This window comes from Lampris incognitus, chromosome 18 (assembly GCF_029633865.1).
Source record: "Lampris incognitus isolate fLamInc1 chromosome 18, fLamInc1.hap2, whole genome shotgun sequence".
NCBI classification, from domain to species: Eukaryota; Metazoa; Chordata; class Actinopteri; order Lampriformes; family Lampridae; genus Lampris; species Lampris incognitus.
The window spans coordinates 17,753,540-17,769,217 of NC_079228.1; the positions used below are offsets into that span (position 1 = coordinate 17,753,540).

The 15,678-nt window shown below is 46.8% G+C and overlaps 1 protein-coding gene across 1 annotated transcript in view; it reads left to right on the forward strand.

Moving 5' to 3' along the window:
• The window catches only part of csmd2 (CUB and Sushi multiple domains 2), a 366,715-nt gene that overhangs the window by 320,127 nt on the left and 30,910 nt on the right, over window positions 1-15,678 (forward strand). Inside the window, exons 48-55 of the mRNA XM_056298741.1 lie at window positions 2,173-2,361; window positions 5,198-5,344; window positions 8,171-8,359; window positions 9,569-9,754; window positions 11,726-11,920; window positions 13,022-13,195; window positions 13,313-13,486; window positions 14,161-14,334. Coding sequence (XP_056154716.1) covers window positions 2,173-2,361; window positions 5,198-5,344; window positions 8,171-8,359; window positions 9,569-9,754; window positions 11,726-11,920; window positions 13,022-13,195; window positions 13,313-13,486; window positions 14,161-14,334 — 1,428 coding nt within the window. The remainder of the gene's footprint in view (window positions 1-2,172; window positions 2,362-5,197; window positions 5,345-8,170; window positions 8,360-9,568; window positions 9,755-11,725; window positions 11,921-13,021; window positions 13,196-13,312; window positions 13,487-14,160; window positions 14,335-15,678) is intronic.

Sequence of the window (15,678 nt, forward strand, 5' to 3'; positions counted from 1 at the left end):
GGAGGAGGGCTGCAGACTACCACATGCATCCTCCGATACATGTGTTGTCGTCAGCCGCTTCTTTTCACCTGATGGTGAGGAGTTTCACCAGGGGGACGTAGTGCATGGGACAATCATGCTATTCTCCCCAGTTCCCCCTTCTCCCCTAAACAGGCACTCCGACTGACCAGAGGAGGCGCTAATGTGGCAACCAGGTCACATAGCCACATCCAGCTTCCCACCCACAGACACAGCCAATTGTGTCTGTAGGGACACCTGACCAAGCTGGAGGTAACACGGGGATTCGAACCGGCAATCCCCATGTTGGTAGGCAACGGAATAGACCGCCACACCATGCGGACACCCTGTTAACATCCTTTCTAACTCATAAAAACCTAGATTAATTCTTGGATTATAGGTTGCCACATTTAATGCGGCACATTTTTTATACAATGTGAATGTTGTTTTCCAAACTCGGCGCTCGAACAACGCTACTCCCAAAATGGTTCAGTTTGTGTTTCTATCCGTGTACTAACCAAGTGCAGCGCCTTTCTCATTATAGTCCTTTCTCACATCTGCCCTCACACACCATGACTGTGAGATGTGGCTACTGCACCCCGCCACTAGACAGCCCACTGGCAGCCGGCATGCACACTTGGATTAAAATGTATTTCGCATGCCGCTTCGTTGTGGTTCGAAGCCCCTCGGTGTTTCTCCAGTGTAATGAAGAAGCTGCCAGTGTCCAGCACTCCCACTGCCTCAGGCAGAAACACACTGAGCCATTGAAACCGCACCACACAACAGGACATTTACACCACTGGTTGGAAGTAGTCACACTCAGCTGCCTTCTCACACACACACACACACACACACACTGCAGGCAAATTCACATCACAAGACTGAACAAGTGATCCATCGAGGTTGTCAACATTTATGTACGACGTCACAGCCCTTTACTGTGTTTTCTTGATTTCTGCAATAGGGCTACGACGATTATAGCCCCTGGCAGGTGTTTAACAAGGTAAAGCCAGTTTGTCTGCATTGACATGTGAATGGTATATTTTTCATTACAGTGCTTTTAACAAGGTGTTGAATTGAACCGCCAGCGGAGCAGCTTGGTGCTCAAACCGTTAAATACTTCTGCGTACCGCAGAGCAGGTTCTGGGGATTCCACTGCACCTGCTGATTTGAAGTCAGCAAATTTTAATTGAAACCAAATGCACATTCTACGTATTTATTGTGCTTTATATTCCGTCAGAAAGTTCACGTCCCTCACAAAAAGCCCGTTTTAGCGGAGGAAATCCAATTTGAGAGTGCGAAAAGAGCAAAGAAAGATGTGCGTCGTTCTCTTTGTTGTGCAAGCTCGATAAACACAAAACACAGTGAAATGCGTTTGTGTCAGGATCTGTTTGAGTGTGCGGCTTCAGCTTTCATGCTGGTTATTTCCTCTCGGACACACTCGGGCCCTTCAAATCAGCAACAAAAGGGAAATGAAGCCCAAGAGGATGCAAAAGAAGCATGGTGACATAGTTGCCGTGCAGATGTCCTTTCATGTTGTGTTGTGTTTTATGGGGTTTTCACTCTGTATGCAGACGGCTCTGGCGGATTAAGGGGCAGGCTTTCACAGCATCAAGGCAAAACGCAACAGATGGGGGAGTGCTGTATAATGTCTGATAATACAGAGCAAAACCACAGGGGGATGTCACAGCATGTCACCGAACCGTCCCGCGAGAATACCAATGATGAGGGAATGAGATGACCAGGCGGATGCAAAACGCCACACTGCAGCGACACGATTCGGCGACCGAGTCGGCATCAGAATGTGCTGCCTTTCGCTCGTTGCAAACAGGGAAAAGAGTAGGGCAAGGTCACGGAAATTCTGTGATACTTTCGACCCCTTTCTATCACCAGATTTAGCGATGGCGGTTGTTTTGTGCAACAGTGCCGAGACCAGAATGACAATCACCCTAAGTGTGCTTTTAGTCACTTTGAGTTGTCCTCCAAAACCAATCCAGATTTTACCACAAGGCAAATTATGTCCTCTGAAAGGGCTGAATGCCCATTACACACTATCCACAATGTGAAGCTACGGGAAAGTGCACCACATAAATAAACCCTTACCCTTGTTATTTCTTTTTTTTTATTGAGAATCGAAACTAATTCAACGTTGCTCTTTTTTTTTTCTCCCCACAGTTACGTGTCCCATGAATGAGGTGCTGACAGCTTCAACAGGTGTCATCATGAGCCAGTCACCAGGGAGCGGTTTCCCCCATTTTGAATCGTGCTCCTGGGTGGTCAAAGTAGAGCCTGGCTACAACATCACCTTCACCATCGAGCACTTCCAGACCAGTCGGCAGTTTGATGAGCTGGAGATCTTCGATGGTGAGTGGCTGTATATACCTTCCAGAAGAAACCTGTCTGACCTTTTGGTAGACAAATCATCCCTCTGCCCGTTTTAGTGTCTAAACCTGGCATTTGATGGAGATTGACTGTCATTTGTCCTCTGGAGGCCATTTAAAATACCTGTTTGAAGACTCTCTTAACCATCTCAAAACATTTCAAAATTCTGGTCCATGCTAACCCTGTCTGACAAAGAGAAGATTTTCTAAGACATTGTGTCATCAAGCCTGGACTATTGCACATTTATCTATGGGTTTTCTGTCAGGACTGCTCGGGCCTCAGTGCATCCAAAGCAGTGCTGCCATGGTCCTGATGAGGATGCATGAATACCAGCACATCACGTCCGTGGTGTTTCCTGGTGACAGATAGCCACACATACTATACATTTTCCTCTTTGAGAATATTCGGTAACCTTAATGTTGATGTAGTTGAACTTTTTAAAATTTCATTGTGTAAGCAGTTTGCTGCTTGTACAGTGAGAGACTAGGATGAAAGGGTATAAACTGGGGGAAACTATGACAGATGGGACAAAACCAATAAAATCAATGAGTTACAGCATACTCCAGATGTAGAAAAGTCATGAAATTTACCCATTTCCAAGACATCACCAATCTATTCGGATAATGTACAGTGATTTTGACTGTACATGTATTTTTAGATAAGAAGTAAGAAAAGAAGAAAAAAAAAGGCAGGGCCATATTCATTTACCATAGTCAGGAGGCGAGTGCCATAATTTAAAAATGTTATAGGGTGTCCGGGTAGCGTAGCAGTCTATTCCGTTGTCTACCAACACAGGACTCGGCAGTTCGAATCCCCGTGTTGCCTCCGGCTTGGTCGGGTGTCCCTGCAGACACAATTGGCTGTGTCTGCAGGTGGGAAGCCGGATGTGGGTATGTGTCCTGGTCGCTGCACTAGCACCTCCTCTGGTCAGTCGGTCGGGGTGCCTGTCGGGGGAGAGGAGGAACTGGGGGGAATAGCGTGATCCTCCCATGCGCTACGTCTCCCTGGCTAAACTCCTTACTGTCAGGTGAAAAGAAGCGACTGGTGACTCCACATGTATAGGAGGAGGCATGTGGTAGTCTGCAGCCCTCCCCAGATTGGCAGAGGGGATGGGTGGAGCAGAGACTGGAACAGCTCGGAATAGTGGGATAATTGGCCAAAGTGCAATTGGGGAGTAAAAGGGGGGGGGGGGGCAAATCTGTTAAATAAGGGGACCACAGCAGGAAACACGGGTCTGAAAACCCAGAAATAGGTGTGATCCTTTATCCTAGTGATGAATGAAGGAAAGCATTGCTTTGTAAGTGGGTCAATACCCCTCAAAATAATAAGCAAATCAGATGCTGCACGCCTGACTAAAAAGTAATTGGGAGAAAACACTTTTCCGCAGACGCAACCTTTTTCCTTGGCGTGTTTATCGTGCCAATCATTACTGTCAAACAATGCCCTATCTCCATACCGAACAACACCAATCAGACCATTAAAATCACTGGTCAGGTTGGATGATAATCACCCTCTTCTCCCAGCATACTGTGGTAAAAATAAAAATAAATGACAGCCATGATCAAAGGCTAAAATTAAACTGACAGTGAGATGAAGTGTATTTGTCGTTCCCTACCGCAGCTCTGTGTGTTCATTTGCCCTGACAGCAAAACGGTAAAACACACACCATCCCGTTCACATGGGGATGGGGCACCCCCGCCCGCGTCGCACATTTGCATGTCATTAGAGGCACAGTCAAGAGACCTCGCCCGGCTGCACCGAGAAAATGGCGGTCGTATGCACAAGTGTTGCTGATTAGAGCTTTTTATCTTCTGCCGAGTGGGGGAACAGACGTTCACCTAACCTCGGGGGCTTCCAAACCGAGCATGGATCAGAACCTTTATTCTGAGCAAGTTGAGCAAACACTCATTCTGTCATGCTTTAACATTAATTCGACAGCCGGAGCCGGGAAAGGTTGGAGAGCTGTAATAATTTCAGAAGTTCACAAGTTTAAATGTTCCAATATGTCCATCCATCCATTATCCAACCCACTTATCAGAATTCGGGTCGCGGGATGCCGGAGCCTATCCCAGCAGTCATTGGGTGGCAGGCAGGGAGACACCCTGGACAGGCCGCCAATCCATCACAGTGCCGACACATTCACAACTAGGGACAATTTAGTATGACTGATTCACCTGACCTACATGTCTTTGGACTGTGGGAGGACATGGGAGCACCCGGAAGAAACCCACATATCGGACCCAACCATATTCCAATATGGGTGGAACCCCGTGGGTTCCAATATGTAATTTTGAAAATCATAATGTCATATTATTGTATATTATTGGGCAGCACTGTGGCCCAGTGGTTAGTGCTGTTGCCTCACAGCAAGTAGGTCCTGGGTTTGAACCCCAAGGTTGTCCAGCCTTGGGAGTCTTCCCAGGTTGTCCCCTGCACGGAGTTTCCATGTTCTCCCCGTGTCTGCGGTGGGTTTCCTCCGGGTGCTCCGGTTTCCTCCATCATCAAAAGACACACTCCTGTTAGGGTTAATACTCCTGTCTGTGCCCTTGACCAAGGCAATGAGAAAAGAACTGGAGTTGGTCCCCGGGTTGCAGTACGAAGGCGGCAGCCCGCTGCTTCTAGCTACACAGATCACAGCTGGGATGGGTTAATTTGCAGGAACTGAATTTCCCCAAGGAGATTAATAAAGAAAACTTAAATTAATTTATACCGGGGGAGTCTATGTTGCACAAAAGCATCGTTGCCCTCACCAAACGGTTAGATGAAATCAATGGGGATTTATTTATTTGTTATTTTCTCTCTCCCTATCTTCATCCAGGGCCATCCAGACAGAGCCCTCTCCTCATTACCCTGAGTGGTAACTATTCCAGCCCCCTGAGCATCACCAGCTCCAGCAACAAGGTCTACCTGCACTGGTCCTTCGATCACACCACCAGCCACAAAGGCTTCCGCATACGCTACTCAGGTAAGTGGGGTGGAGGGACGTGCTCATCTTCATCATCCAGTGTGTGGATGCAGCGCTCCCAGAAAGAAGGATCTGTTGGTAGTAACTAACACATACAGTGTCATCGCTCATGGGCATCTTTTGTTTTAACTCGTCAGTAAGGTTTGCACCCAACCATGTCAACGCTTTGCAATTCTCAGCATCCCAACTGTCGCTAGATTTGGCAGAAATTCGAGCCACCGCTACAAACACAGCCTAATGAGGGCGGCAGACACCTGCCGCACTCCCTTCTGTGCACCGCAGACCTAGGAATTAGTAAAATGCCATTTGCTCATGCTGGTTATTATTCTTCTGTTTTGTCCTGCTGGCATGAAGGATCTGTTGTTATGAAACACCTGCATTGCTTGTTATGAATTATGACTGTGTAAATATTTAAAAGGCTCCCTCCGTTCCATATCAACACCACTCAGCCAGATTGACTAATCATCTCTCTCCTCCTCCTCCTCACTGGAGCCCGCTGTCTCCCCAACCGGATGTTTGGTCATTTCTCAGCTCTTTATTTATTTATTTATTTTTAACTCCCACCCCGCCTGTTTTACATTTTTCTTTTTGCCTTGATGGATTTCGCTGTCATGAGTTAAGTGACAGACGGACTAAGTGACGGCTGAGAACCCACAAGTTGCCATGGTCAATATGGAGTTGCCTTCTGTAGGAGTACCTTGGTGGGGAGGAGGAAACAGATGGCTCGGGCAGATCCAGTGTCTTCAGCTGTGTTCTTTATCAATCCATCTTCTGTCTCCACGGGCCAGTCTTCCATCACAAACTCCTGCAAACACACATGCACCCATCCACACCCACACACACACATGCATACCAGATCTTGGTTTTCTATTTTTTATCTCCATTTATAAATCTTAGACTTGCTCCTTTCAGTCTTTTTCTCCTCTTACATCTTTCCATCAACTCAGTTAAGATGTGCAATTCATTATTTTCAGTCTTCAGCTCACTGTCTGTGTTCTTGTCTGTCTCCTCACCCCCTTCTCTCTCTCTCTCTCTCTCTCTCTCTCTCTCTCTCTCTCTCTCTCTCTCTCTCTCTCTCTCTCTCTCTCTCTCTCTCGCTCTCTCCCAAGCTCTTTCTTTCTCCTAATGTCTGTATCTGCATTTCTCCCTCTCTCTCTTCCTTTATCGCTCTCTCGTCGTTCGCTTCCTGTCTGATAGCCATTCTAATCCAGTCACCTGCCCATGCAGATCCGATTTCTCCCTTCATGAGCTGCAGGGCTGATTGCAGTGGGACAAGCCATACACCATAACAAACAGAGGGGGAGACAGAGCAGGGAATACCGCAATAGGGGGTAAATGAGTTAGACACATATAGAAGTGAATAATTGAGCTTGTGCTCAAGGGTGGCTCAGGAGCTGCCAGTCACGGTGACTGACGGGGGAAGAAGGCCTCGCCAAGGAACAGAGCTCTGGCTGCGTATTAAATATCACTGGTTATAAACATCAAGTTTGTATGTGCTGTAACCTTACCCTCACGGTCATCAAGGAGGACAACAATAATAATTAGCCCCATGGGGCCACCTGGCCATCCTGCCCTTCAAACGTGATTTTACACTGTACCGAAGCCCTGACCAACGCTGCATCTCTGAACTGTATCTTGTGTCTTACCCGGTGTATCCAAGTGTTAAATTCCACATCTGCTGCATTTTGCACCATGCCACAAAACGCTCTGTAGGCTCACTTTATATTCTCTACCCCACCTGCAATAATGCAACCTACCTAGAGCAATTTTCGCAAGACATCTTGGGAAAATGCTGAATATAGTCTATCACTTTGGTGAACACAGTTGCAACTTATAATACCATCGGGAGGCTTATCTGATTGTCGGCACCGAGCTTTAAACATTTCCAACAGGGAAGTAGTGTGTGTGTGTGTGTGTGTGTGGGTGGGTGGGTGGGTGGGGGGGTTTCATTGCCGGTTGTGGGTGGTTTTGGTCAGAATTTGCATTTTTATAGAGATGTAATGTGGTCATAGCGATTAAGCATAATGGAAGATATGGCTTTTTTTTGCACCCTTGGTCCACGTCCTAATCTCCCTCCACACTTGGCATCAATTACCACATCACAAGGCCCTGTGCCATTCCACTAGGGTGTTATTTTATACCTTCAACAATAGGTGTCCTTGTAATCCTATGTGTATGTGTGTGTGTGTGTGTGTACACATGTGTTTGTGCATGTGTACCTGCGTGCACGTATTAAGTGTGTGTGTGTGTGTGTGTGTGTGTGTGTGTGTGTGTGTGGGTGTGTGTGTGTGTGTGTGTGTGTGTGTGTGTGTGTGTGTGTGTGCGCGTACACTTGCTGCTGTGTTGTGAATCCAATTCAGGCCCAAGAGTTCATTAGTCTCTGGAAACGGACCTGTTGCTGACACCGCTTTGGATGATGTACGATTATTGCAGACACCTATTTAGCCAGCAAACAAAAACAGATACATTGTTCCTTTCATTGAGTATCCATCACTTTTATGATCTTCTTCTGTTGCCTCCAACAAGCTCCCGTGTCCGCTCTGCAGAGCATTTACTTTTCTCTAATCAATTTCCCCTGTCTCCAGTCCACAGTGTTTGCCTTAAAGGGATCGGGCGCAGCGTCTTGCATTAATACAGATCCCTCTTCACCACGCCAGTCGCCAGAAACAGATGCGAAGGAGATGTTGGGCTCGGATGCTATTAAAAGCCCATTAGCCGCCCTCCCCCTCAAACAAAAACTTCCATTTTGGATTATTATCATTTGATTACATATCTTCATTTAAATCTCTGCTAAATTGTTTTTTGTTTTTGTTTTTTTTTTCACAGCGGCCTACTGCAGCCCTCCAAACAATCCTGTGAACGGCACGGTGCACAGTCTGACAGGCACCAAGCTGGGCAGCACCCTGCGCTTCAGCTGTGTTCAGGGCTTCCGGCTCATTGGCCAGAGTAGCACCACCTGCACCCGCACGCCACAGGGGATTTACCAATGGAACGCTCCGGTGCCGCTTTGCCAAAGTGAGGGCGGCCCCATCATAAAGGGAGAGAATGAATTACTAGGAGTTAGAAATGCTAAGAATACACTGACTTAGGAACATAGCACAGGTGAACGACCCTAGCTCCGTCCACACGCTTGGCTCATCCGATTCCTTCTACAGGCGATTTCCAAGTGCAGTAGTTCCAGTGGGAATTGAAAAAATAGAGACGTCTCTGGTTTGAAACTTAATAATGAATCCTTTTGCTCTTAATCAAAAGGAAATTTCAACTGACAGCTTGCCGTCAGCAGTGGCCTCCAAGCCTTGGGCGTGCTTTAAGGACGCTCACTTCAGGGTTTGATAGTTATTCCTTCAGAGATAATGCTGTGCCACATCAATAAGTTTTCATTGGCTTGAATTGAACGGTTTGACGTGACAACATTCCACTATTTTCATGTTGTTAGATTGCTTATTTTCGTTTGAAATTACCCATGGTAATTGGGGGAGTTCAGATGAATAAAACAAACAAATGTGTACTGTCAGCAAAATAACATTGCCAAAAGTTTTAAAATCTTCTAATCTGAGTATTGAAAAAGAAATGGTTAGCTTTTGAGAAATGGATGAATTAAACCTTGATCAACTGACTTCAAGTTGAAATGACTTCTGAAGAAAAGACAGAAAAATCTTCATTTTGGATTATACGGGGAGTGTGTGCCGTTTAATTCCATGATATTGGGTTGCTTTTCACTTTTAGATATTTGAATGAATTTTTCAGCTTCTTACTCTTCCCGTGTTTAAATTCTATTTCATTGACTTGCAAAGCTGCAGCCGCACTCTTGTTTCCAACTGGCTGTATTTACATGTGCTCAGGTGGAACCTGAGAGCAGCAGGGCGGCCATTCAGCGCCTGTTCAAGTCAAGTGTAATTTTCCAGATTTAAATGTTTACCATTGTGCACATGTAGGGATATAGCTAATGTTTACTGCTCAACAATGCCAACCGTGGGAGAGCATTTGTACAGGGAACCTGTGGCTAGCTAGGCGTTGTGCACACAAAGTGGTTATTTGAAAGGCCTGTGTACCTGGGCTTTCATGTGTTGCTTTGCTTTAGGATAACAGGAGCCATTCCAAATCTGACCTAGTCCACATCACTCAAGCCTACGTGGATAAAGATAAGACAAGCTAATGGCACTGCTTCTGCCTTTTATGATATGTTCACTTCTTTGTCTCTTTCAATATCTTTTCCCCTGCCAGTCATGTCCTGTGGAATGCCAGTCCCTCCGGTCAATGGTAGCATCGTGGGGCAAGATTTCACATTGGGGGCCAGGGCCATGTACCAGTGTAATCCCGGCTTCCAGTTGGCCGGTCCCTTGACCACCTCAGTGTACTGTCAGGAAACTGGGAGGTGGAGCCCTATCGAGGCCCCACCAACATGCATACGTGAGTATTTCAGTAACTGGTAGACTTTCAAATCATTTGCTCAAAGGTTTTATCAATGACTCCACTCCAATTACCAGTGACTCCCAGCCTGAACACACCCCTCCCCCCAATCACACCTTCCCTCTTGATTCAGGAGAGGGATGTTAACAGGCTGTTAAGAGGACAGAACCCCTGCAAGACAGCTGGACCCAATGCTGTCTCCCCCTCGACCCCTAAACACTGTGCAGACCAACTGTCTCCAGTGTTCACAGACATTTTTAACACCTCCCTGGAGGACCATTATCCCTGTCCCCCAAGATTCACAGGCCTAAATGACGACAGACTTGTCGCTCTGACATCAGTAGTAATGAAGACTTTTCAATACCTTGTGCTGTCTGACCTCAAGTCCATCATTGTCCCCCTCATGGATCCGCTACAGTTTGCATACAAAGCCAAAAGGTCCACAGATGACGCCGTCAACATGGCTCTCCACTCCATCCTCCTTCACTTGTACTCTCCTGGTACGTACGCCAGGATCCTGTTTGTCGACTTCAGCTCCACATTCACCACAATCAGCCATGCTCTCCTCCAGGACAGACTCTCCCAGCTCCACGTGCCCCACTCAACCTGCAGGTGGATCACTTACTTCCCGACCAACAGGAGTTAGTACTTGAAGATGGGGAAGCATGTCTCGGACCTTCAGTCCATCAGCCCCCCCAAGGCTGCGTCCTGTACCTGCATTGTGGCTGCATCTCCAGACACCAATCTGTCAAGCTCCTGAAGTTTACGGATAACACCACCCTCAGAGAAGAGTCCGATGACCCTTCTCTGAGGGTGACAAGTCTACTTACAGATGGAAGGTGAAGCAGCTGGCTTCCTGGTGCAGCCATAACAACTTGGAGCTAAACCCCCTGAAGACAGTCACACTACTGTGGAGCCTTTCCGTTTCCAGGACACCACCATTGATCAGGACCTCAAGTGGGAGCTAAGCATCAGCTCCCTCAACAATAAAGCACAGCAGAGGATGTACTTCCTGCAGCAGCTCAAGAAATTCAACCTGTCACAGACATTAGTGGTGAATTTCTACACCTCCATCATTTGAGCCCATCCTAACCTCCTCCATCACTCCATCGTACTCCATTGTACTCCATCTGGTATGCTGCTCCCATCCCCAGGGACCAGGCAAGGCTGCAGTGAATCATTCGCTCGGTGACGAACGTGATCGGCTGCTGCCTCCCATCTTTCCAGGACCTGCACACCTCTGGTACCTTGACGCAGGCAGGGAAGATTGTTGCTGACCCCTTCCACCCTGGATACCACGTTTTTGAGACTTTGCCCTCTGGCAAAGGGCTGAGATCCATCAGGACCAAAACCTCACGCCACACAAACAGTTTCTTTCCTGTTGCAGTCCGACTAATCAAGAGACCCTCTGCCCCCTAGTCCCCCATTGACAGACACTCACACATACACACATGTATATATTGCAATTTGTATATAAAATTGTACTTTTACTTTACAGTTATATATATACACACACACACACACGTGTGTGTCTGTGTACGTATACGTATGTCTATATTACATTATCACATACTTTATTCTATTTTATTTTATTTAAGACTGTACTTTTCTTGTATTCTTAATCACATCAACAACGCCAAGTAATATTCCTAATGCATGTAATGCACATGGCAATAAAAGTCTTACTGATTCAGATTTGACGTTATTTAAAAAGAAAAGAGAAGGAAAAAAGCCACAGTATTCAATCAGGTTCAATTCAGTGTAACAGTGCCAAGTGTATGTTGTATTGTTGTATGAGGACAACCAAAACAAAAATTGATCTCTCGGATCCCAATACAACATTTGTATGAAAATAACGAGAATGTTAACGACAAAATGCATTAAATGGATACATAATTATGATGATGATAGTTGCACCAGCATCATCTAAACATTTGGATTAAAGTTGGTTTTAACCTCTTGACTTTGCAGCGGTGACCTGCCCTGACATCGGCCACTCCGCTGTAGACCACGGGAGATGGAGGCTGATCTATGGGACTCATAATCAGTATGATGCCATCATGATGCTCATCTGTGACCCAGGGTATTACTACAGGGGTCAAAGGGTAATCCGCTGTCAAGCCAACAGCAGCTGGGACTACCCAGATCCTCGCCCAGCATGTGAGAGTAAGTGTAAACATATACAACCCAAGATGCCGTATCCATGATTTTAACAGCAACATATCCACTAAGAGGACGATTTGAGATGGTAGTATTATGAATCCCAAGGTTGGTGCCACAATAACAAATAATGACCTGAAGAAAAGGAATAATAGGGTGTCCAGGTAGTGTAGTGGTCTATTCCGTTACCTACCAACACGGGAACCCCTGTTCAAATCCCCATGTTGCCTCCGGCTTGGTCGCGCGTCCCTACAGACACAATTGGCTGTGTCTGTAGGTGGGAAGTATGTTTCCTGGTCACTGCACTATCTCTGGTCAGCCATCTCTGGTCAGCCAGGGCACCTGTTCAGGGGGAAGGGGCAACTGGTGGGAATAGCATGATCCTCCCATGCGTCCCCCTGGCGAAACTCCTCACTGTCAGGTGAAAAGAAGCAGCTGGCAACTCCACATGTATCAGAGGAGGCATGTGGTAGTCTGCAGCCCTCCCCGGATCAGCAGAGGGAGTGGAGCAGTGACCGAGATGGCTCAGAAGGGGGGGGGGGGTAATTGGCCGGGTACAACTGAGGAGAAAAGAGGGGAAGCAAATCTACATTTACTCATATGAGGGGGGAAAAATAAAGGCTTAATTAAAAGGTAAAAACCCATCAATTACGCCAAATAAATGACAACTAAATGTAAGGGCCCTGACACACCAGGCCGACGGTCAGCCAATGTCGGGCTGTCGGTGAGCATCTGTGACCCTAGTTTTTGTGGTGTGTCCTGCACCGTTGGCACTAGTTGGTCCCCTGTCGGCAGCTTTTCAAGCCCGTTGATGAAACAGATCGCTCTGATTGGCTGTTCAGCTTAGCGAATCAGTGTAGAACGTACATGCTAGTTGGCCGTCGGCTGTAGTCTTTGCGGTGTGTTCAAGTGCTACTTTTTGGCCCAGACGGCAGGCGACACAACAGTCGGCCTTCATCGCCGCCAGTCGGTTTGGCGTGTCTTGGCCCTAAGTATCCAAAAGAACTGAGGTGTAAATAAAGTAAAGAGTAACAGTTATCGACTGTTCTCCAACAAAGTAGTATTTTATCTATTGATTTTTTTTTCTTTTCTTTCTTTTCGTATCAGTCATCTCCTGTGGGGACCTTGGAACTCCACCAAATGGAAACAAGATTGGGACCTTGACAGTGTATGGAGCCACAGCTATTTTCTCCTGCAACACAGGTTATACCCTCGTTGGCTCGCGGGTCAGAGAGTGTATGTCCAACGGACTTTGGAGCGGAACACAAGTCCAGTGTTTAGGTGAGTTCTGCGCAGTGTCCGAAACAGATAATAAAGCACTGCAATTAAAATATTACCACTACTTCATACCTTTTGTTGGTCCACAAGCCTGAACCTTTCTCTGTTTGTACCCCGTAGCCGGTCACTGTGGCACCCCTGATCCCATAGTGAACGGCCAGATCATTGGGGAAAACTACAATTACCGAGGAAGTGTGGTTTACCAGTGTAACCCAGGCTTTCGTCTCATCGGGGTGTCCGTGCGAATCTGTGAGCAGGACCATCGGTGGTCTGGACGCACCCCTGTCTGTGTTCGTAAGTACTCATCAGAGAGAGGTTAATGGTATCGCTTTCACCATAAATTTTGGCTGACATGGATGTGGTCAAACTGGTAAGCTTTGAGTTCAGCTTACATTGTCTCTTTAGCGCCAGAATTTGTTTTTCATGTGTTTATCATTAGACCCTTAGAAATTAATGATTTGGGCGTCCGGGTGGCGTGACGGTCTATTATGTTGCCTACTAACACAGGGATCGCCAGTTTGAATCCCCGTGTTACCTCTGGCTTGGTCGGGCTTCCCTGCAAACCCAGTTGGCCGTGTCTGTGGGTGGGAAGCCGGATGTGGGTATGTGTCCTGGTCGCTGCACTAGTGCCTCCTCTGGTCGGTCGGGGCACCTGTTCAGGGGGGCGGGAGAACTGAGGGGAATAGCGTGATCCTCCCACACGCTACGTCCCCCTGGCGAAACTCCTCACTGTCAGGTGAAAAGAAGCAGTTGGCGACTCCACATGTATCGGAGGAGACATGTGGTAGTCTGCAGCCCTCCCCGGCTCAGCAGAGGGGCTGGAGCAGAGATCGGGACGGCTCGGGAGAGTGGGGGTAATTGGCCAGATACAATTGGGGGGAAAAAAATCCCCCCCAAAAAAAGAAATTAATGATTTCATCTCTGTGCACAAGTAACCTGTTTGTTCTGTATTTTCATTGCGTTCACAGCCATCACATGCGGTCACCCCGGGAATCCTACCTTTGGAGTCACCCAGGGAACTCAGTTCAACCTGAACGATGTTGTGCGGTTCGTCTGCAATACTGGATATTTCCTACAGGGAGCTTTGAAATCTACCTGCCAGTCTAATGGCCAATGGAACAATGCCCTCCCTAAGTGTAAAAGTAAGTGTGTGTGTGTGTATGTATGTGTGCACGCATGCGTGTGTGCTTGTGTAATTGCATGTCTGTTTTTTTGTGTTTGTCCATCCGTCTGTGTTGAGTTAGGGGCAAGCTGCTTAAATGCAAATGTCACAGCAGCATATGAGCTGATTATAAGGGCAGCACAGCAGCTATAGTGGGGTCACGTACTGTACAGAATCATGTCGAGTGACTTATTTGAGAAATTAATCAGATAGAGGCTGTTGTAAAATAAGCTATATGTTTCATGGTGGCTCAGTGACTGGTCGTTATCTTGGGTGGGGTTTGCTGGGAAGGTATTACACCACCTGTTGTGTATTGCGCTGTCTTTTTCTCGGTGACTACCGATGACCCCAATCACAGAGTGAGAGGAAATGAAACGCGGGAGACATCGGGGGGGGGGGGCAAAGGGTTTAAACAGTGCATATTAGTGGAAACTGAAATAGAAAAAGCAAAGAGAAGGCCAGATGATTTAATTACCCTGGCGTGAACCACAGGTTCCAGGCAATATGTACATATAACGCTATCTATTCCTACCCTAGCTGCCACTATTACACCCCAAGGTTCTCCTGTCTGTCAGAGAAACAAACTTGGTTAATAATCACGGAGAAAAAGCCAACAACTGCCCGCACCTTGGGCCTGTGTGAGAGACAGCAGCCTTTTGAGACCCGTTTCTTGTTTTTATCTTAGAATGATAATTGCTCCACTCTGCTTTGAAAGAGAGAGAGGCGAGGACTTATAATTTAACAGAGTCAGTGTTTATATTCTGGCAACATGTCTGGCCAGCACTAACCGAGAGATTTGCGACAGGCAAAGAAAGGGGCTGCCGGTGAGGTCAGGCCCCCGGTGTGACAAAGCGGTGACAGAACCAGCGACAAAATTGACTTACGAGTTTGTTTTAAATGAGGTGAGAAAGGAAGGATTTGGCCTTTTTTTCCAGACATTTATGAAGGGACGAGGAGGTTAAAAAGCCTTTGAGATATCCTTCGCCGGTTTAAAAAAAGAAAGAAAAGGAAGAAGGGCATTCAATTGCTGCATGCATAAATAAAGAAGATTTTCTCCCAGACACCTGCCTTAAACCCCTCTGCCCCAGAGGTGACATGATATTACCATCGGCCTTGTTTCCATGTAATGCATGTTGCACAAGTTTTGTTAGTGTGTGTTTGTGTGGCAGTGTGTGTGTCTGTTTTGACTGTATATTATTCTCACTGTTGATGTGTGACCATAAGCAGCTTAGAGGTCTTTTTGTCAGTCAGATTTATCAACGTAATTACGGTATTCAAGTCCTATTTGGCAGCATGAGTGTGTGTTCCTGTCTGCATGTTGTAA